General features: G+C 38.9%; 1 protein-coding gene across 1 annotated transcript in view; it reads right to left on the bottom strand.

The window, feature by feature from the left end:
• Window positions 1-3,063: 3,063 nt before the first annotated feature.
• NDUFA9 (NADH:ubiquinone oxidoreductase subunit A9) overlaps window positions 3,064-23,944 on the bottom strand; it is a 30,220-nt gene continuing 9,339 nt past the window's right edge. Inside the window, exons 4-11 of the mRNA XM_081127631.1 lie at window positions 22,886-22,977; window positions 21,422-21,563; window positions 17,335-17,437; window positions 11,881-11,948; window positions 10,633-10,709; window positions 7,813-7,908; window positions 5,950-6,016; window positions 3,064-3,363 (exon numbers count right to left, since the gene is read on the bottom strand). Coding sequence (XP_080983757.1) covers window positions 3,193-3,363; window positions 5,950-6,016; window positions 7,813-7,908; window positions 10,633-10,709; window positions 11,881-11,948; window positions 17,335-17,437; window positions 21,422-21,563; window positions 22,886-22,977 — 816 coding nt within the window. The 3' untranslated portion in view covers window positions 3,064-3,192. The remainder of the gene's footprint in view (window positions 3,364-5,949; window positions 6,017-7,812; window positions 7,909-10,632; window positions 10,710-11,880; window positions 11,949-17,334; window positions 17,438-21,421; window positions 21,564-22,885; window positions 22,978-23,944) is intronic.

Below are 23,944 nucleotides of genomic sequence, written 5' to 3'. Positions count from 1 at the left end.
ATTTTTTGGGACACCCAGTATATAAAGAACTCAAACAACTCAATAACAAACAAACAAACAATCTGACTTAAAAATTAGCAGAGGATCTGAATAGACAGTTTTCCAAAGAAGACATGCAAATGGACCACAGGCACATGGAAAGATGTTCAATGTCACTTATCATCAGGAAAATGCAAATCAAACCCAAACGGAGATATCACTTCATGGAGGGATTGAGGAAAAAAAAAAAAAAAAGAACTCATAGACAGGGTCAAGAGTGCAGTGACTGCCAGGAGGAAGGGGGTGGAGGGAGGTAGAGAAGGATCTGGGGGTATAAATGGTGGACAGTGTGCAAATGATGTGTTGTAGAACTGTGCACCTGAAACCTGAAACCTATATAATTCTGTTAACCAGTGTCACCTCAGTATTTAATTTAAAAAAAAAAAAAAAAAAAAAAGATATCACCTCATACCTGTCAGAATAGCTATTATCAAAAAGGCAAGAAATAACAAGTGTTTTTGCCAAGTTGTAAAAGAAACCCTTGTGCACTATTGATGGGAATGGAAATTAGTGCAGCCACTATGGAAAAAAGTATGGAGGTATTTCAAAAAATTTATACAAAGAACCACCATATGATCCATCAATTCCACTGCTGGTTATCTATTCGAAGAAAACACTAATCAGAAAAGATATATGCTCCCCTATGTTCATGGCATTATGTTCAATAGTCAAGATATAGAAACAACCTAAGTGTTTATCAATGGGTGAATGGACAAAGAAAATGGGGTATATATAACCAATGGAATACTACTCAGCCATAAAAAAGAATGAAATCTTTCCATTTGCAACATGGATGGACCTTGAGGGTATTATGCTGAGTGGTAAGTCAGACAAAGACAAATACCAAATGATTTTACTTATATGTGGAATCTAAAAAAACAAAAAGCAAAACCCAGAATCGTAGAGAACAGACATAGTTGCCAGAGAGGGCTGGGAGTGGGGGGTATGAAATAAGTGATGGGGATCAAGAGGTATAAACTTCCAATCATAAAATAAATAAGTCATGGGGCTATAATGTGCAGCATGGGGCAAGTTAATATTGTACTTTCTTTAGTGACGGATGGTACTATCTTATTGCAGTGACCATACTGCAGTGCATACAAATGTTGAATCACTATGCTATACACATGAAACTAACATAGTTTTATGTCAATTATGCTTCAATAAAAAAAAAGTTGCTAATTCAGAAGCTGACATCATGAATAGCAATGGTGTTCAGTGTTTAAGTGACCAACATAACCTCTCCTTCCTATGAGACCAGTGTACACTGGTGCCTTATTTTGACTGCCCATGGACGCAAGCAGTTGACAACTTCATTATGGCTTCAATGTGATTGTGCTCACACATCAATATATTGGAGTACGTGTTTTTATTATGTATTACTTTCCTTAATTTCTTGTTTATATAAGATATTATATTTTGATTACACGTTAGATAAGTTATAGTAGATACGATTTCATGTCAGGATAATAAAGGATACATTACAAAATATAAATGGGCACTGGGTATGACAAGAAAGAAAAACTATTCTGGCTGAATTATGGTTTTAGAAAAAGCAAGTACGTAGCATCATGAGTTATAAGTTGGAGATGAGGAAGCAGCATGAATGTGCAGATACTGTAAGATGCTGTACGTTACAGAAGTATTACTTCTTTTAAAGTCAAATCTACATATCTGTGTGCCGACTGGCTGGCTTTTGGCCAGTAGGAGTCTCACCGGAAATAACAAAAGATAATTTAATTAACTGAAGAAAAAAAGGTGAAGCTGAAGTTGGGCTCCTTTCCCTAGAACACTGATTCTCACATATTAGTGTGCATTAGAATAAAAATAAAATTCCTCAGCCTTTTCTCTAAAGAATCTGATTCAGTAGGTCTGGGGTGGGGCTCAGCCACCTGAATTAATAACAGAAATTGCTCTACCGTGACCCAGCATCCCTGTACATCATTGTTTTTTTTCACCAATGTGCATACACATCTCCCAGGGATTTGTTTAAAATGCAGACCCTGCCCTGGCCGGTGTGATTCAGTGGTTAGAGCACTTGCCCATGCACCAAAAGGATCACAGGTTTGATTCCCAGTCAAAGGAACCTACCTGGCTTGCAGTTTTGATCCCCAGCCCCAGTCAGGACGTATGAGGGAGGCTACCAATGTCTCTCTCTCATATTGATGTCTGTCTCTGTCTCTCTCCCCTGCCTCCCTTCCACTCTTTCTAAAAATCAGTAGAAAAACTATCCTCCGGTGAGGATTAAAACTAAACAACTAAACTAAACTAAAAACTAAACTAAACTAAACTAAACTAAAAACTAAACTAAAATAAACTAAACTAAAATAAAATAAAATAATAAACCTTGGGTCACCTAGGATGGTGGTGTGCTGGCTTCACCTCAAATTATGAAAGTTTTTAATTATACTGTATTGATGAATTTGCTGACACTAAGCCAACTGTTCATCTGGATCTTGGCTGCAATATCAACTTACACAAAAAGTCCTAATTCCTAAGCACTGGTCATTACTTCAGAAAGGCTGTGGCACCTCCTTTGTGTGGGAGAGAATCTTTCTATATCCACCCATGTATCTGAAATCATCCAGATGTCCCAACAGCAGGGGGACAAAGACCTCAGGTAGTTCAGATCTGAGCAGAGGACTATGGAATTACTGCACGTAGTTTGAGAATCTGTCTATACAATGTTTTATATGTATGTACTATTTTAAAAATATATACAGATGTCATTAAGATAAAATTTTAAAAATAAATTAAGATTGGTTATGGAACATTGTATATTTTCTCAATTAATGGATAGTAAAAAACAATCATCCATCACTTGTGGCTGTCATAATATTTTGGCATTCAAAAGGGGTCTTTGTTATAGAAGTAGCTTGACACAGGAAAATGCAAATCCTTCAGCACTGTAGAGGATGCATAATACATGTCATTATTAAATATATATTTTTGAACAAAAAGTATGCTCAAATTCTAAATGTCTTGAGTTTCTCATTTTGTAAATCAAGAAAGAAAACGCTGCTGTAGAATCTAACCACAGATGGTTTAATAGAGAGGTCTTATTCACTATTTACAGGGTTCTCTGAAGGAAGCAGGCTGTGGCTAGCCAGGTGACCCAAATGACACCAAAAACCAAGGGCAGCTCAGGGGCCACTAAAAGTTGACAGTCTTGGCTGGCTTCACATCTTCCATTTCAGATGACAGCCAGCGGTAAGTGCGATGACGCCGCAGCACCTCGATGGCCTTCAGTTCCAGGGGTGTGGCCTGAATACCAAGGTCTTCCAAGCCAGGCAAGTGAGGCAATGTCATGTCGGTGATGTGAACCTTTAAACAAAGAACCACAGAGAGCACTGAACACTGTCCAAGAACGCCAAGTGCTATCCCAGCAAGCACGCAACACTCAAGCTGGCCCGAGTCCCATTACTGACACTTCACTGTTGTCAAAGGGTATGTGGTAGTGCTTGATTCCTGGAACTCTCTAAAAGTAGGCCCCAGGAAAAGGGTTTAAGGGAAAAAAGGGCAAGTTCACCAAATACCAGCACTATCCATGAGCACAAAACACAGGCTCTAGGTGAGTCATTCTACAGATTTAAAGAGAAATAAGTCGAAAGTGAGAGGCACGTGTCATCAAATTTGTCAGGGGTGGCTTTATAGAGGGGTTTAAGAATAAAATAGGGGGTAAAGCCCGTGTTTCTGTGCTCTGAGCACAGGCTTTCTGCCTCAGCTTTAACTGTTGAATTAAGGAAATAACTAGCATTTGTCCTTGCTCATTAAGAGATAATCCATTAACCTTTGTGCTCCAGCTACACTTAACCTGGATGCCTAATGCTCAGATATAAAACTCCAAATCCATCTTGTTTGTAGGGAAGGAGAATGAACAACAAGACTTCAAAAGATCCTTCATCCTCTTACCCAACAAAGTCTGCGATTCTTTTACCTGTGCTATAAAGCAACCTCCAAAACAAATCTAAAACCCATTCAGCCTACTGTACCAACACTTTTTCACTTACAAATATAAGAGGCACATTGGTGTAAGATACAATGAATTGTTCTGACAATCAGATCTCTTGCCCATTCTTTCATTAAGATAGACAGGACCTTGAAATGGTCTTAGCTTTCCAGCCTGTCAAAGGGAAGGGTAACGGCTGTCCATTCACATCTGTTCCCTAAGGGCTATTTTTTCATCTTCTCTATATTTTAGCTCTTAGGTAACACTCAGAGGACAATTTGGCTGTTTCTTGTTGATAAAAGGTCAAGAGGTTTTCAAAGGTAGAGATGGTACATTATCTTTATTTTATTTTGTGTCCTCCCTAGAAACACTTTTATAGGCAGTGGGGGTATGAATGATCAGTGAGTCAGACAAGAACAGGAGACAGCAAGATAGGAAGAGCCAGAGCTCTGGAGTTCAACACATTACAGAGGGAAGAGGGAGGCAGCAAGGGACTGGTCAAGAGAATAAGAAAGAAGACTCTACCCACTTGAATTAAAGTAGGTAGAGAGGAGACAATTATTTCCTTCCACTTTCTGTAAGTTGAAAAATTTAAATACTATTATAAACACTTTCATAATAAAAAGCTGTAGAAAAAGGTAGAAAGGGAAGAAATTGTAAGATCTGGCATATATTTTGAGGGTTGCTAGAATCACACTTGCTGATGGTCTGGAGCTGTGCTTTCCAATACAGTAGCCACTAGCCAAATTTACGTTTACGTTTAAATTAATTAAAATTAAATAAAATTCATATTTATTTCTAGAGTCACACAAGCCACAATTCAAGTGTTCAATAGTGACATGTTGCTAGTGGTTACATCTTAGACACTGTAGATTAAAAAACATTCCCATCACTGCACAAGTTCTACTGGAGAGCACTGATTTAGATCTAGACTGGATGGGAAAGGAAGAAACCAAGGGGGATGTCTACATTTTTTACTTGAGCAACAGAGCTAACAGTGATACTGTTGTGATGAGAGAGGCAGGTCTGCAATTCTATTTATGGACATGTTCTATTTCAGATGACTATAGTATCATCTAAATTGGTAAGAGTCTGCAGCTGGGTTGGGGGGCAAGTCAGGGCTGGAGATAAAACTGCAGCTATGAGTTATAGACAGCAGCTGGAGCATGGAACTAGGTGAGAGTCATTTAGAGAATGAGAAAAGATGGCAAAAGGCTGAAGAGAGAGCCTGTGGGTTCCCCAACATTTAGAGATCAGGAAGAGAGTGACCCAGGAAGGCAGACGGAAAAGCATGCCCAGTGAGAGAAGGCAAAGCAAGAGAATGTGGAGCTGGCAGAAAAGAGATGGAAATTCAGGGTTTCAAAGAGAGAGCATCCCATAGATGGAGTGAGATGATGTCAAAGAACTTACCATGGATTTGGCAGAATGGAGATCACAGGTGACCCTGAAAATAGCAGTTTTAGGTGCTAAATGGGAATAAAAGCCTGAGTGGACTGGGTTAAAGAAAAAATGAAGAAACTGTCAACAGCAGGTACAAGACAGCCCTTCAGAGGAATTCCGATGCAATGGGACAAATAAGGTGGGAAGGGAGGGTTTTGTCTTTTAAAAAACAGTGGAGCTCTTAAGGAGTGTTTGTATGCTGATGGGAGTGAACCAACACAGAAAAAAACAATAATAATGTCAGAGAAACAGTGAAGGAGGAGCCACACCCTGGAGCAAGCTGAGAGTGGATGAGTTTGAGTGCACAAGTAGAGGACTGACCTTCCCTGGATAAAAGACAGACAAGAGCATGAAAATAACCCCAGTGAAGAAGCAAATAAAACTCAACTCTAACTTATGAGTCTCTATACTCTCGTTTCTCTTTGAATTGTATAAGTCTTTCATTCTTTACTAACTTATCCGTCTCTGCAGCTCTCTGCCCAGCATTTTTCTAGGCAGGTGTTCAACACACTCATACTCACCCGCTCTACTTTATCCCTCGTTGTCCAGGGCTCAAATGGACTGATTTCAAAGAGCTGTGCTACCAATCTAGACAAAAGAATAAATATAGCACATGCGGTAAGTGTCTCTATATTCAACCTAACCTATAAGAAGCACAGGAAGAGAGACTGCTATAGAGGCAAGAGTTCTCTGAATTTTTCTTTAAAGCAAATAACCAACACCCTGGCACAACTCTCTGTAAGGTTACCTTTCCTTTCAAGTTAACCCACCTACTGCTGTTAACTGCTGACACTCCTGGTCCTCTACAAAAGAGACAACTAATCTTAAAAACTAAAATAAAGCTACCACCACCACCAAAACAAACAAAAAAGATTCAACATTCAGAAGTCTGAAATTCAATTTAAGCCTCAGGTATTAAAAGATGCTTCCATTAAGGATGCAGGGCATGCCAAGTAGTGTACTAATATTAACAGTGCCTACTGTGCGCCATGCATTGTCCTAGGTGCTGGAGATACATATGTGAACAAATAGCAATGCTCCCCTTCTTTTTTAAAAAAAAAAAAATGTATTATTTAAGTTGATTTTTAGAGAGAGGAAGGGGGGAAGAGAGAGAGAGAAGCATCCACACAAGAGCGAAACATCGACTGGCTGCCTCCTGCATGTGCCCCAACTGGGGATTGAACCCACAACCTGGGCATGTACCCTGACTGGGAATTGAACTGGTGACCCTTCGGTGCACTGGACAATTCCCAACCAACTGAGCCAAACCAACCACAGAAATGCTCCTTCTTAAAACAGTCATTCTCTCCTTAAAGCACTCCTTTTCCAAAATTAATACAAAATAATACTACATATAAACTGTAATTGAAAAATTTTTTGAAAAGACAAAAACAAAACACTACCTTTCCTTTGGTATCTAGGTTTCTAAACTCTCTTCATTTTCCACTTAAACGTTCTATTAGTCTTTTTTAGCCTCCTTGATAAATTTCTCTTACTCTGCCGGTCCTTTAAATGGAGGTATTCCTCATGCTCTGTCCTAGCCTCCCTCTTTCACTCATACTATACACTATTCCCTACCTACTTCAGAATCACTATGAACACTAAAAGGGGAGAAAGTAGAGACAGATTGAAAATAGAATACTCTCAACAGATATTATCGTCACACTGCATTCTAAAAGACTATTTTTCTGATGCCTCTGTTAGAGGGCTTACTGTAACATCTCGAGTCCCTAGTGCATTTCCTATGACACAGTAAGCATTCGGTAAAGTTTGCTGAATGAATGAATGGACAAATGAATGAAGGAGTGAACTGCCATGTTGGTTTATAAATCAATCTCTGGGAACCTGGATGTAAAGCATGTGACCTAATTCTGAGATTCTAAACCTACAAAGGGAAGAAGTGAACCAAGAAATGAACCAGGGAAATGAAATAAGGCAACCACAGCCCAAGTCTGGTCCAACCTCGTTCCTTTACCCAACTGCATGAGCAGAATGGTTTAATAAAGAGGGGGAGTCCCTTTGCCACTTTGGGGTGAGTGATATGAAAGAGAGAAACCTGATTTCTCCATTATCCAACCTTCAAATAAGATGCTTCTCCAAATTAAAACTCAGTGATTTTTAACTGGAGAATTTGAAGAACTGCAGATTTAACCTCTCAACATATTGTTTTTCTCATCCACACTAATCTACATTTCCCCCTTCTTAGACATCTCTGGTTCTTTCCTAGACTAACATCAAGATATTCAGGACAACTAATGATAGTTAGAGATTCAGAGACCTCACTGTAAGGGACATGCTCCCTATAACCCTTAGTGAGAGCATTATGAACAAACGTATCTAGTTAGCTCTATTTTAGAAGGCACAAAAAGAAGTGCTTTACTTACTGATAGGCAAAACGTGGCAAAGGGTACGGGAGGAAGGGTCTGTGAGCCATAGCAAAGACATACTGCACCAGGTCAAAAAGGAGGTATCGATTGGGCCTATGGAAAAAAATTCAGTTATTCAATTACTTGCACCTACAAATTCAATTTTTAAATTTAACAAAATGACAGTTTTCTTATGAAAAAGGAATACATATGCACTGTAGTAAATACAAATTAGCACAAAGGAAAATCATCATAATCCTACCAAAGGCAATGTTAATATACTTAATATATATCCTTTTCATCCCCTTACATATACATTTGTTTTTATAAATATAAGATTGCACAGTTCATCCTATTCTGTAATGTCTTTTTCATTTAACACTGAGTCACGGTCATCTTTCAATGTCATTATATTCTAGCACACGTTCAATGCTTGCACATACTGCATTGCATGTGATTACAACTATTTTACCAATTCCCAGTTTTGGTATAGTAAAGCTATTAAAAATATTTTTCTTTTATAAAATAATGCTTTAATAGACATTTTTATAGTAAATATTTGTACTTATCCATAAATATGTGTTTATAATACATTCTAGAAGTGGAACCGGCCCACAGTATACTTTGAGATTTTAAGGCTTTTATTGAATACATCCAAACTGCCTTCCAAAAAAGTTATATCAATTTACATAAAATGCTAGTAGTGCTCCTCACCAAAAATAAGTTTAGTCATAAAAAATAAAAAAATAAATGTTACCAATCAGCCAGGTAAAAAAGGTATGTTTAATTAGCATTATTTTAATACTAAAGATTAATTTTTTCTTTATATATTTTTTGCCATTTACACTTCTTTCTTTTCCCCCTGGAGTCCCTGTCTATAAGAATGACTTGTTAAGAGTTCTTTATATTTTAATAATATAGTTGCATATATCTTTTAATGTTTATATCTTACTTTTTAATGTTTAGGTGTTTTGTGGCATATGAAAGTATAAACATAGATGCATTTAAAAATGCCTGTACTGCCATGTCTAGCATTACTTGACCCATCACTGTGCCAAACAAGTAAGACTTACTGGAGCCTAGCGAAGAAGACTTAAGTGGCTGGGCACAGCTAAAGAGAATGGCTAACTCATCCCAGAGCCATTCCCACTGAGTAGTAAGCAAGCAAAGTTTGTAAAGTCATTTCTGTCCCTCTATTCCTTAGAATCCTGAGCTAAGTACCTCTTGACTAAAGCCTGATGCTGTCTGAGTCTTATGTTTTATGGAACCTGTGCTAAACACATTTTTTGTGAATGATTTTTCTAGGGTATAGAACTGACTATGCTAATGTACCACATTGGGAACTCAGAGGGACATCCATCTTGCTGCAGCTGGTTGACATGGAAACACAATGGTCTTTTTTATACCAAAAATTGTCTTTTACTAAACTAAAATTATAATAATAGTGAAATATAACATGTATGAATTCATAATCCTGGAAATAAATACTATGTATCTGGTTTAGAGAGAGATAAGTGTCACTTTTGTAGAAGCAAATATTTCTTAGCAACTAGGCTATCCCTTAATTGTTGAATTGGATCCCCACATTTCACAAAACATCAGGTATCACTAATTTCCTTCACAGAACGATGGGGTTCTGAGCCAATTATTAGGTAGAGTTGGTACTTCTGAACTTGGCAGATTGAGTCTTAGATTTTTAGTCTTAGTTAATTCAGTACAAAGGTTCTAAACCTAGCTGTGACCTAATTTAACAATTTCAGGTAAGTCACATAGTTTAACTGTGTCCCATTTTTCTGGAAAGCAAATTTCAACAAACAGAGCATATAACAAAAAATCAGTCTTGCACAGCATTAGCAAATGTACCTTAAACCAGTCATTTCCAACCTACTGGGACATTAAAATACTCTAGCAAAATTCATTTGATTTTGCAACTGTACTTACTCCCTGTCTCGTGTTTTAGAATTATATTAAAAACATCACTGGAGCAGTACAAAACCATCTGTGAGGGTCATGGGACTAAGTATACAAATATATATATATATATAATTGTCTATGGCAGTGGTTCTCAGCCTTTGGTGACAGAAAAATCATTTATTAAAGCAGATTCCCAGGTTCTCTCAAATTCTGATTTAACATAAGCACTCAGGAGCTTCTGATAATGGTAGCCTTTGGACAGCTCTTTTGAGACACAGTGGCCTAAGGGCCAAGGGAGCAAGGTTTCTGGAATAAATACAGCAGCAAGATATTATAAAAATGCAACGAATAGCCCGGCCAGGCGTGGCTCAGCGGTTGAGCGTCGACCTGGGATCCAGGCGATCGGGGTTCGTTCCCGGTCAGGGCACATGCCCGGGTTGTGGGCTCGATCAATGACTCTCTCATCATTGATGTTTCTACCTCTCTCTCCCCCTCTCCTTTCCTCTGTCTGAAATCAATAAAGATATATTTAAAAAAAAAAAAAAATGCAACAAATAAATCTGTCAGTGAGTGACATGTTTAGAAATTATTGTTGCCGTAAATCATTATGATTCCTTCATTTTAACATGTAAAACAATTTTTTTTTAATCCTCACCTGAGGATATTTTTCCACTGCTTTTCAGAAAGAGTGGAAGGGGAAGAGAGAGAGTGAGAGAAACATCGATGTGAGAGAGACACATCAATAGGCTGCCTCCTGCACACACCCCAACAAGGGCTGGGGATTGAGCCTGCAACCGAGGTACACGCCCTTGGCAGGAATCGAACCTGGGAACCTTCAGTCCACAGGCCAATGCTCTAGCCAATGAGCCAAACCGATTAGGGTAACAGGTAAAACAATTTTAAAGTCATACTCCAACCACCTACCCAACGAAGGCAAAAGTTTTCCCTCTGGCATCTGGATCCTTAACTGCATTAACAATTCCTTTGGATACATCTACAACCTATAAGAAATTATAAAACACGTTTAAGTAATTGTTGGGGGGGGATAGAGAGAGTCAAGAGAGAAAAAGAGGAAAGAAGGGAGGCAGGAAAGGAGAAAGAGAGGGAGGGAGGAAAGAAGGAAAGCAGACAGATTAATCACACACACACACACACACACACACACACAAACCCATGATAAAATTAAAATAATGGCATGTCTGTTTTCAGAAAGCTTCTTAAAGAACACACTTCTCAAGAGCTCAAACAATCTCCACATGTTTTCCAGTCAGAATGCATTTCTCTTCATATGGCTGTCAAGGCCTTCCTGATTTGCCTTTGCCGACCATAGCTCCAATCTTTTAACTTGGTTACTAAACTATCTCAAACTATAAGGCTAAATAAACCACATGGGCTTCCCTATATTCTACCACTTTGATTTTCAAAATTAATAATTTCATATCGTTGCAAACTCCATTGTTTTCAACTTGGGGTGATTCTGGAGCCCAAGGCAACATTTGGCAAATGCCTAATGTTGTCACAACTGGGGGGTTGTGGGGATGCTACTGCCATTTGGTGGATAAAGGCCAAGAATACTGCTAAACATTCTACAATAACCCCTATAACGGAGGATCATCTCACCCAAAATATTAATAGTGCCACAGCTGAGACACCCTAGTTCAATATAATATGGAACCTTACCTCTGGGACCCTGTACACACTGTTCCCTCTCCACAGGATACTCTTTTCCAACCTCTTCATGACTTACTGTTAGTCATTTTTAAGGTCTCACCTGAGATGTCATTTCCTCTGGGAGGCCTTCCCAGACTCTGAAGTGTAGATTCGGTGTCTCTCTGACATAATTCTGTAAACCCCTCTCCCCATCACACCATTTATCACATTGCATGACGACTACTTTGCTGACATGCCTCTGAAACCAATTTGAGGATAGTAATTTGTGTCTATATAGTTAATATCTCTATTTCCCCAGTGACATGCACAGTGTGCCTAGCACATTAAGAGTTCAATATATTTTCCTTAAATGAATGAACAAATACAGACACAGAGAATACATGTAATTCTTAGGTAAACTGAGAGGCAACCAGCTGAAGCAAATTGACAAAGAAGAAAATGATGGAGTTACAGGATTAGGATAAAACAGAAAACTGGTCACCCTTCATCCACAGTACTTACATACACTGGTTGTTTCACTGTCTTCTTGCCCAAGGATATAAGAGGTACACCACCAAACCAGCGAATATCTAGCAGAAGAAAGAGAACTATTCTTAGAAGGCCTAAGTTGCTATATGACGCACCAACCTCCAGGTATTCTAGGTTAGCATAATCACTTTGCATAACAGAAATAATGAAATAAATGTAGGTGACTGAGGAAACTGATGAGCAGCCATTTTTTCCCCAGACAACAGATATGGAAAGTAAAAAGGCCAAATGCAAGGTGAGACAAAAGTAGGTTTACAGTTTTGTGAGCACACAAAACACAGAGTTTATTCTTGCATTATTATTTATTAATTATTATATTATTTTCCATACAAATGACTGTAAACCTGCTTTTGCCTCACCCCGTACTTAAGGACACAAAGAGAAAGGGAAAGAGGTCAAACCGCCTGGCTTCTTGTCTTCTACTCTATAATGCTAAATATACGGCCATTCCTAAGACTGAACTAAAAAAAAAAAAAAAAAAAAATTACACTCCATTTTAAGGGCAACAGCAATCAACAGATAAGTGATACAACATGTAACCCAGAAAAAGATGCTGTCAAGAATGGGAATTTAGGTCCCGCTGGATGGCTCAGCTGGTTGGAGCATCGTCCCATGTACCAAAAAAGGTTGCGGGTTTGATTCCCAGTCAGGGCACATACCTAGGTTTCAAGTTCGTTCCCCAGTTGGGGTGCATACTGGAGGCAGCCTATTGATGTCTCTCTCTCACATCAATGTTTCTCTCTGTCTCTGCTTCCCTTACTCTCTCTCTGAAATCAATAAAAACATATCCTCAAGTGAAGATTTTTTTTAAAAGGGTATTTAGGATATAATAAATGCAGCACCACAAATATGTGGAAAATGAAAATATTATTTAATGTATGGTGCTGAGACAATCATTCTTAGAAAAAAAAAAGAAATGGTTCACATCTCACCATAAACCAATCCAAATCAAATCTCAAGTAGAAAAAAAGCTTTTCAAAAAATATTTTAATGTAGAAATTATTTATATGAGCATCAAAAAGAATAAAATACTTAGGAATACACTTAACCATGTTGGCTAAATACCTGCACACTTAAAACTACAAAACATCGCCAAAAGAAATTCAAAGACACAAATGTATGGAAAGACATCCATATCCGGTGTTCGTGGACTGGAAGACAAAACTATTAAAATGTCAACAGTACTCAAAGCAATCTACAGATTTATTTTTAATCCTCACCCGAGGATATTTTTTCCATTGCTTTTCAGAGTGGAAGAGGGAGAGAGAGAAAAAAAAACACTGATGTGAGAGACACATAGATTGGTTGCCTTCCGCATGCGCCTGGACCAAGGCAGGGAATCGAGCCTGCAACCGAGGTACGTGCCCATGGCTGGAATCGAACCTGGGACCCCCCCTTCAGTCTGTGGATGGATGCTCTAACCACTGAGCCAAACCAAGCAGGGCACAATCTACAGACTTAATGCAATCCCTATAAAAATCTCAATGGTGTTTTCACAGAAACAGGGAAAATTCCATCCTAAAATTTATAATGGAATCTTAAGGAACCCTGAATAGCCAAAACTATCTTGAAAAAGAAAAACAAAGCTGGGGGTCTCACACTTCCTGATTTTAAAACTGATTAGAAAGCTACAGTAATCAAAAGTGTATAGTGATCAAAACAGTGGCATGACAGACATATAAAACAAAGGAATAGGACAGAGAGAAACAGCCCTTGTATGTATGGTCAAATAATTTTGCCAAAGTGCCAACACCATTCAATAGGGAAATAACAGTCTTTTCAACAAATGGTGCCAGGAAAACTGAATATCCACATATAAAAGAATGAAGCTGAACCCTTACCTTACATCATATAGAAAAATTAAGTCAAAATGGATCAAAGACCTAAACATAGAGCTAAAACTATAAAATCCTCAGATGAAAACATAGCTTCATGATATGGGACTTAGCAATGATTTCTTGGATATGACAACAAAAGCATTAGCAACAAAAGTAAAAATAGATAAATCAGACTACATCAAAATTAAAAGCTTCTGTGCATCAAAGGACACAATTAACAGAGTGAAAAGGAAACCTAAGGAATAAAAGAAAACGTGTGCAAATCCTGTATCTAATAAGGGGCTACTATTTAGAATATATAAAGAGCTCTCACCATTCAACAATAAAAAAGACTCAATTAAAAACTAAGGATGTGAATAGAGATTTCTGCAAATAAGATAAACAAATGCTAACAAAAGATGTTCAATATCACTAATCATTAGTGAAAGGCAGATCAAAACCATGAGATACTATAAAAAAAAAAAAAAAGTGTTGATGATCATAGAAAAATTGGAATCCTGTGTACCTGGTGGAAATATAAACTGGTACAGCCACTATGGAAAATAGTATGGTAGTTCTTCAAAAACTTAAAAATAGAACTATCATATGATCCAGCAATTCTACTTCTGGATATATACCCCAAAGAATTGAAAGCAGGGTCTCAAAGAGGTATCTGTACACCCATGTTCAAAACAGCATTATTCACAATAGCAAAAAGGTAGAAGCAATCCAAGTTTCCATTGGCAGACTAATAGACAGACAAACTGTGGTATATGCATACAATGGAATATTATTCAGTCCTAAAAAGGAAGAAAATCCTGTCACATGCTACAACATGGATGAACCTTGAGGACATTATGCTTAGTGAAGTCAGTCATGAGAAGACAAATACTATGCGATTCCACATATATAAGGTACCTAGCATAGTCAAATTCAGAAACAAAAAATGGTGATTGCCATGGGCTGGAGAGAGGAGGAAATGGGAAGTTGTTTCACAAGATGAAGAGCTCTAGAGATTAAGGTTGGACTACAATGTAAATATGCATAACAGTACTGAGGTGCACACTTAGACATGGTTAAGATGGTGTCTTAGTCTGCCACAACAAAATATCATGGACTGAAAGGCTAAATTAAACAAGAGAAAATTATTTTCTCCTGGCTCTGGAGGCTGGAAAGTCCAAGATCAAGATGTTAGCTATCTTGGCCCCTAGTGAGAGCTTTCTTCCTAGCTTGCAGGTGGTCAACTGTGTTCTCACATGGCCTTTCCTCAGTGCATACACACTCTCTATCTCTTCTTATAATGCCACCAATCCTATTGGGTTAGAACCCCACCCTTGTAAGTTCATTTAACCTTAATTACCTCCTAAAAGCTTTATCTCCAAATACAATCTCACTGGGGGTTATTGTTTCAGACAATGAATTTGTGGGGGACACATTCAGTCCATAGCAGATGATAAATTTTATATTATATATTACATTTTTAACATAATTTTTTAAAAAGTGGGATATAGAAGTTGAAAGGGCACAAGCAAAGGGGTGGGGAGAACACATAATAGAAACATCAAATTGGATAAGTGAACTGCAGTACATCCATACAGTGCAGTATTATTCAGCTATAAAAATGAGCTATCAAGCCATGAAAAGACATGGAGGAAACTTAAATGCAGATTGCTCAGTAAAAGAAGCCAATAAGAAAAGGCTACAAACTGTATGATTCCTACTATATGATATTCTGGAAAAGGCAAAACTATGGAGACAGTTACAAGATCAGTGTTTGGTGTTAGGGTGGGGGTGGGGGGTAGGCAGGCAAGGAGGGAAGGGATAAACAGGCAGACCACAGGGGATTTTTAGGGCAGTGAAACTATTCTGTAAGATATTCTAATGAAAAGTATATACCATTATACATGTGTCAAAATCCACAGAATATACAACATAAAGAATGAACCCTAATGTAAACTATGGACTTCAGTTAATAATAATGTACCAATATTGGCTCATCAATTATAACAAATGTACAACACTAATGCAAGATGTTAACAGGGGAAACTGTTATGAGGGGACAATGAGGGGTTAAGGGATACATGGGAACTCCATTTTCCAATCAACTTTTCTGTAAATCTACAACTGCTCTAAAAAATGAAGTCTATTATTAATTAAAATAAAAATATAAAGTAAATAAGCCAACAAAAAAGTTGCAGCAAATATAAATATCCTTAATAGATAAAGAACCTAAATAAATCAGTAAGAAAACATCTCTTGGAAAAAAACAAAAACCCAAATGTACAAAGGACATACACAAAAAATTCACAGAAATAATATAAATAGCTCATGTGAAAAACAGGAAGCTTCTGATTAAAAAAAAAAGTTATTCACTAACCTTCCTAATATTTTCTAGGAGGAAGGACCAAATCCTCTCCCAATACATCAGTGAATAAATTGAGAAGTAACTGGTAATTCAGTAGAACCAGAAACTAAAGATAGGTTCTTGTCACAGATTTAAAAAATGTATTCTCCCCTCCTGTCCCCAAAGAAGTACAGGGAATCCTTTTTTCACCTCTAAAATCTCAAAATCTCATCACTTAGTCAAGGACACCGATTTTCTCTGCCAAGTCTAATTAGCAAACAAACAAAAATCCTGAGAGCAAACATAAAGTATCTCCCAGCATATGAAAGCAGTTTACATATCAACTATTTCTAGTTTATTAATGGGCAAATTAATATTTATTAATCTCTAATCCCAATCCATAGAAATTGCTATTATCAAGGAAGACCTATGAAATGTGTCTGACAAAAAATGATACTACCTCTTTGTTTTTGAAAATCAACACCTAAGACACTTGGCAATCAGACTAAAAGAGAGAAAGCAGCCCTAGCTGGTTTGGTTCAGTGGTTAGAGCATCGGCCCTTGGGCTGAAGGGTCCCAGGTTCCATTCTGGCCAAGGGCATGTACCTCGATTGCAGGCTCAATCCCTGGCCCCAGCAGGGGTGCGTGAGGGAGGCAATCAATTGATATGTCTCTCTCACATTGATGTTTCTCTCTCTCTCTCTCTCTCTCTCCCCACCTCCCCCTACCGCCACTCCCTTCCACTCTCTCTGAAAAGCAATGGAAAAAAATATCCTCAGGCAAGGATTCAAAAAAAAAAAGAGAAATCAGTCAGAAACGGGATTCACATGAAAAGTGTAACTGAAGGCAGCATTTAAGCATTAGGTATGTGCCAGCTGATGTAACATAGGCTACTTCATCTCATTAACACACCACTCTTTAGGTAGACATTATTACCTCCATTTTAACAGATGAAAGTGACACTCAGAGACTTGCCAAATAACAGAGCTAGTTAGTTCCAGGGCCAAAATTTAAACTCAGGTCTCTGACTTCTAAATACATGCTCTTTCCATGAATCTAAGATGCGTCTTTTGATACACAGTAATGAAGATCCTGAGAAGGACTGTGTTGACTAGGCAAATATAATGACCTTGAGGGAGAAAATAGCAACTGGGAGAGAAAAAGTATAACCTTAGTCTGTCAAGTCAGAAAACACTGTTAGCTTGTGCTTAACTTCAACTTGGTTAACCAGTCTCCCCTCTTCTGCCACTTAGAAAGAATACGCACTTGCAAAATAATTGAGGAATCTATCCTCTCGTCCAAAGATGTCTGACGGCTTTATGATAGTGGCTTCTGGAAATGCATCTCTCACCTCTTTCTCTCCAACAGCCTAAATGAACAATCAAACAAAACAGAGTTCTGAGGTGAGTGAAAAAAGCTTCCATTCTCTTCACTATGGGACACCACTTATATTTCAAAGGTCATATGTTCCTCCAGATTAACGTAACCATACTGTTCACAATAAATCTCAATTATACAGACTTTTTTTTTAAATCACATGTTAAAAAAAAAAAAAAAAAGCCCTGTCTCTTATAGCTCTTGTTAGGTTTCTTCTCATATTTATTCTAGGGAAGCTTACACAAGAGAAAAATCAGAGTAGAATTTTTCTAGCCTCCATTTTTCCTTCTAATTACAGATTCCCTGGTTTGTGTCAACAACCTAGCAGCCTGCCAGAGAAAGGAGAGCGTGACTGAGCATGATGGAATCTGAAGCAGTGCATACCTACCCAGAGGAGGCCAGGGTAGGGTCCTTAATCTTCCTGCCCTCACTTGTCACTATCTACTCACCTCCTAGACAAGGCCTCTTTTTCAATATAGATAGCAATCCTCCTTTCCACCTACCACCATTGTGGGCGCCATCAATATCCAAGTGGACTTGGATCTCTCAGTTTTTTGAGCTTCTCAACTCCAATGACCACCTCTTCAGTCCATTTCTGCACTCTCAACTCGGTCAGGACACAGACCATACCCACAACTGAAAGTGCCCTTCTTCTGAAACACTAAATGAAGACACCCTCCTCTCAGACAATAATCTCCTATACTTCTAGCCTGCTTGCTCTTTGCTTATCTGTTCCTGAGATGTTTCTCAACTTTCTCAGGAACTCTAGTCCATTGATTCTGCTTTCCTCTATATCAATCCCTCCAAACTTCTCTCGTCTCAGATTACATTCCATGGTCCAACTTCTCAATCACTCTTACCAATAATGTAAACTACCTTGTCCTTTTATGCTTTACTCCACCCAACAGGCAAAATCCCAATCCTGGAAGAAGCCCATGATTCTCCTTCTTTGATCCCTGCACTCCTGCTGTTTTCAGAGCTGGAGAAAATTAAATAAATAAAAATCACAAATTGGTTCCACTACACAGTCATGTGCACGTAATGATTTGGTCAATGACAGACCACATACACTAGGGTGGGCCCATAAGATTGTAACAGAGCTGAAAACTCCCATTGTCTAGTGATATCATAGCCACCTTAACGTCTTAGTGCAACGCATTACTCGTGTTTGTGAGTAATGCACTGCCAGTCATATAAAAGAATAGTATATATAATTCTGTACAGTCCATAATACTTGATAATGATAACAAACAACTATGTTACTGGTTTATATATTTACTATACTATACCTTTTATTGTTATTTTAATGTGTACTCTTTCTGCTTATATTTTCCCTTGTTCTTGATTTAAGCCGTGTTGTTTTGTGCTGTACTGGCTTGTAGCCTGGGAGCAATAGGCTATACCATACAGCCTAGATGCGTAGTAGGCTCTACCATCTAAGTTTGTGTAAGTATAATCTATGTTCGTACGACAAAATGGCATAACAATGCATTTCTCAGAGCATTACCCCTAACTGGCACATGACTGTAAATTCACCAGTTTAACTGAGCCCTTAACATTTCCCATAAACAGTATTTCCTTCTAATTACTTTCCTCTCCCATATGACCATTTCAAACATTTTCTATTCTATTTAAATTTCTCCCTTATTTTCCTCTCCCTTCTGCTAAATGACATCACGTGCCGATGCAAAGACAAGATACAGCAGCAGAAAAAAATCACCTCAAGTTCTCACCATTAAATCTGCAAACTTAGGTGCATGAACCAACATTTTCTCCACCTTTCTTATCACAAGAGAGGAGCAGTGCCACCTTCAATGCTTCGGAGCTCACCACCTTTAACTTTTCCAGGAACCTACCCTATTTACTCTCTCCTGTACCTTCTGTCTCAGCCTCATTACCAGCACCATCCCACCAGCATTTAAACAACGTCTTTTAAACAAAAATCTTCTACTTTAAAAGAAAAATAATTATCCAATTTCATGTGACCCTCTAGCTCCTGTCTATCTGTCCCCCCACTCCATCCTCTTACCAAACCACTTAAAAACACTGCCCGCCTTAATGTCTCCACTGTCTCAGCCCCTGCCCACGTCTCACTTACCTATACTCTGGATTCTGCCCCAACATTTGCACTCAAATGATTCTAGGTTAAGATCACTGATGACCTCCATGTCAGTAGATCCAAGGCAACTTTAGAGTTCTCACTTACCTGGCTTCTCAGTCGCACTCATAAGTAACTACCCCCTCCTTGCAAGTCTTCCCTTGGCTTTCATAACCTCGTACTCTCCTGGTTTCCCTCCTACCTGATCACGTGCACTCTCAGTCTGTTTGTTTTGGTAGTCCTCAAATACCAGACCACTGATCACTAGTATTCCTCTGGGCCCAGTCCAAAACTCCCTTCTCAATCCATGTTTCCATACCAGGCCATCTTATCCTCTCCCATTCCTTCAATTAACAATAAGTGCTGGTGACTCCCTCACTTATACCTCCAACCCAGACCTCTCTTCTGAGCTGTAAGACCATAAAGCCCGTTCATCCCTGTTACCTTGATGATTAACACGCATCTGAGATGCAACCCGAGTCCAAAACTAAATCCTCCTCTTCCATTCTCTGTAAATTGTATTTCTCAATCTTTGCTGCATACTGCAATTACCTAGGGACAGTTAAAAAATACTGATGCCAAGTTCTATTCCCATAGATCCTGAATCGGTCTTGGTACAGCCTGGGCATCAGGACTTTTCAAAGCTCCCTCAGTGATTCTAACGTGCAGCTAAGGCCGAGAAGCACTGCCCTAAAGCCTAGTCCTTCTCAAGTGTTTCTCATCATGTTCAACAGCACCACTGTCCACCAGTGGTTTAAGCCAAAGGGCTGGACAGCTTTGACTCTTCCCTCCTTCTCACCACTGACCGCCCGTCCCCCACTCCCAGCCCCATCCCTTCCAGTCATGAACTTACATGATTCTATGAATGCTGGGGCAGAGGCAGGCACAGTGTGCACTTTCTCTCTCTCTCTCCAGTGCAGTATGAAAATATGAGGCCAAGGTGTGCTGTTAGGCAGTTTTGTGAATATGAAACAAAGCTCACACACACACACACACACACACACACACAATCACAGAGAAACAAAATTGAAGCCCCGATGAACCTTGGCACCCATGTGGCTAAGGTTCCCTACTGCTGGCTTTTTCAGATATGTGGGCCTATAAATTCCCTTTTGCTTAAGCCAGGTTACACTAGATTTTCTGATGCTAGTAATTAAATGCTCCTAACTAATAAGTGCCCTCTCTCCCCCATTAAAGGCTCCTAGAGCAGGTTTCAATTTTGTAATACCTGGTGCTTTAGGAATTATTTTCCTTAATGGACTAGAAACTAGATATGGGCTAAGACCTGTCTGTTTTACTCACTCCTACATACCCAGTGCCTAATACAACGTGGCACGTAGTAGGTGCATCATAAACAATTTGTTGAATAAAGGAATGCAGTGGGTCAAAAAGATGGAGCCACTGTCAAGGAACTCTGGTCATTCTCAGGCTTCACATCACCCCTTCAAAAGTAGCATGAGACCATAACTATACAAGGGGTTTGAGGAAAAAGATGGTCCTTTAACCTTGGTAGGTGACATAGGTATGACTCTTTTGGACAGGAATCACACTCCACCATTTTTGTTTACTGTGTGATGCCATTATGCCCCAAGAAACTGCATTTGAGAGCAAGTAATAATATGGTCTATCCTTTTTTGAAGCCCTTAGTATAGTTCCCTGCAAACAGAAGGCACTTAACCAAACTGTCAGAACACAATGCGCGTGCGCACACACACACACCCCCCTCATACATACAAATCTAATTCTGGCACGGAGAATTAAAAACCCCTTTTAATCCTGGATATGTCAATGAGAAACCCTTCTCACTTAACTCATGTTTCAAAGGACCCAGGAAACTCCCACTCTGTGAATCACTTCCCAAAACAACTTGCTACTTACTTTATTTCTCAGATATCTAGAAGAGCTTTTAATATCAGCATTCAGATGTGAAATGTGAATAAATTTTTCAATTCCAGCTTCCTTGGACACCTGGGCTATTGCCTGGGGAATCCTCACAAAAACATCCTCAAAATCAAAGTTTCTGGAAGAAAAAAAAAAGGGGGATCAGCTAACACCTCACTCAGGATTTCAGAGCTTTCTGTGGTAAGCTGATTTTCACACTACTATCGGAATTCTTAAGAGCTAAACTGTAAAACACTAATGATTTAATCCAAAATCAAAATTAATTTTTTTAATTTTACTGCTCACTGTGATTATTATATATAATGTAAGACTTACTAAAGTTATCAATCAGCATGCATAATATTCGGTGTCCTCAAAGAATTCTAAGAATGAGGTCCTTGAAAAACACCTGGCTGCAGGGGTTGGGTTCAGATGAGGTAAGGTGTAGGGCTGGAGGGAAAATCACTTCTTATCCTAGGCCTTCATTTCTCTCAGGGGGTAAGATTCAGTCACTAGTTTAATCCAACAACATTAAGTACTTACTCTGTACTACACTGTGTTAGTCAATATGATGTATATAAAGTTGACTAAGACCCTCCAAGTCATCAAAGAACTTAACATTTGATGAGGCAGACATATATAAATAAATATAAGTCAAACTTTAATAAATGCTACAAAAACAGCTGTGAATAAAGTGTTGTGAAACTGCAGGTTTTAAACATTATTTGTTGATGAACAACTCATACATTAGCTAAAAATAACTGTTCAAACCAGTACTCATGCCATCTTCAATTAACAATGTGGAGAACAATTCTAGCCTGGCCGGCATGACTCAGCAGTTGAGCATCGACCTAGGATCCAGGCGATGGCAGTTCGATTCCCAGTCAGGGCACATGCCCAGGTTGCGGGCTCAATCCCCAGTAGGGGGCGTGCAGGAGGCAGCGATCAATGACTTTCTCATCACTGACGTTTCTAGCTCTCATCTCTCTTTTCTCCTCCCCCTTCCTCTCTCTGAAATCACATATTTAAAAAAAATTAAAAAGAAACCCAATGTGGAGAACAATTCAAGAACATTGTCACGCTAGAAAAACCACCGTTCATCTTGACAGTGAAACAGGGAAAATTCTCCTACCTAACCCCATCCCAGCTGGACAGATCCAAGCACAGGACCAACACCAGTCATCCTGTCCATCTGATGACACCGACCACACTGACACAATACATATGGACACTTATGGGCAGCACATCACACTGCTTATTTATACCAAACTTATACAACTAAATCCCCTAAGGGGAGGAGGAGTCTACGGGGTATGCAAATAGTTGGTATGTAAATGGCTGCTTATTGATAGCCTAATTTAAAATGTCACCACTACAATGTCTAACATACAGATGATACCTAATAAGTGTCTACTGAACCCTAAGACAGCTTATACAAAGAAGAAATGAGTCAAGACTTACTTGGTTTCCCAGTCTCGCCCAACAAGATTGATGACCACATTGCTGTGCTCTACTGCTCTTCGAATAGAATCTTTGTTTCTCCCATTCCATTCCTATAACAGCAATAGCCAATAAAATAAAAAGATAAACCTAGCACTTAACATTTCTGTAGGGGCCCCCTCCCCACCACCTGGCAAATTTCAAAATGGAACATCTGTTGTAGTCACAATATAGTGCCATTTCATACAGGCTCCGTTTATTACAACAGAAATGATTTTTTGGTCTCAAACCCCTGCTGATTCTCTGACTCTTTTGGAGACAAACATTTGCAAGTCCACTTTATTCAGGTAATCAAATGGTGAAAGTAGTAAAAAAATGTTATTCATTTTTTTAAAATTGATTTGAGAGAGAGAGAAAGAGAAGATTATTTGTTCCGCCTATTTATGCATTCACTTGTTGCTTCTTATTTGTGCCCTGACTGGGGATCGAGCCCACCAACCTTGGCATACCAGAGCGACACTCTAACCAACTGAGATACTCGGCCAAGGCAAAATGCTATTCTTTTTTTTAATCCTCACCCCAGGATATTTTTTCCACTGCTTTTCAGAGAGCGTGAAAAGAGAGAGAGAAACATAAATGTGAGAGAGACACATCGATTGGTTGCCTCCTGCACATGCCCCGACCAGGGCCAGAGACTGGGCCTATAACTGAGGGCTGTGCCCTTGACTGGAACTGAATCTGAGACCCTTCGGTCCGCAGGCCAACACTCTAACCACTGAGCCAAACCAGCTAGGGCAATGCTATTCATTTTTAATGGGGCACATCAATTTTTGTCCACCCAACTGCCACACATCTATAAAGGAATCCAGTAATCAAGTCTCCCTTCCTGAAATATAGCAAAAGAAACAAGGATCATCTGGGAGGTAAACTGATTTTCCCTTTTTAGCAGCAAACCAGTTAGAGACTGAAGATAAGGACGGTCTCTTAAAGGCTAGCAATAAATTGGGAGCATTCATAATGATTTTCATATATCTTTTTAACTCCTTCTTTATAATCCCAGATCTAGTCATTTCTACTTAA

This window comes from Miniopterus schreibersii (assembly GCF_964146895.1).
Source record: "Miniopterus schreibersii genome assembly, chromosome: 2".
Lineage (NCBI taxonomy): Eukaryota > Metazoa > Chordata > Mammalia > Chiroptera > Miniopteridae > Miniopterus > Miniopterus schreibersii.
The sequence above is the reverse complement of the archived record's forward strand: the minus strand, read 5'-3'. Positions and strand labels throughout refer to the sequence as shown.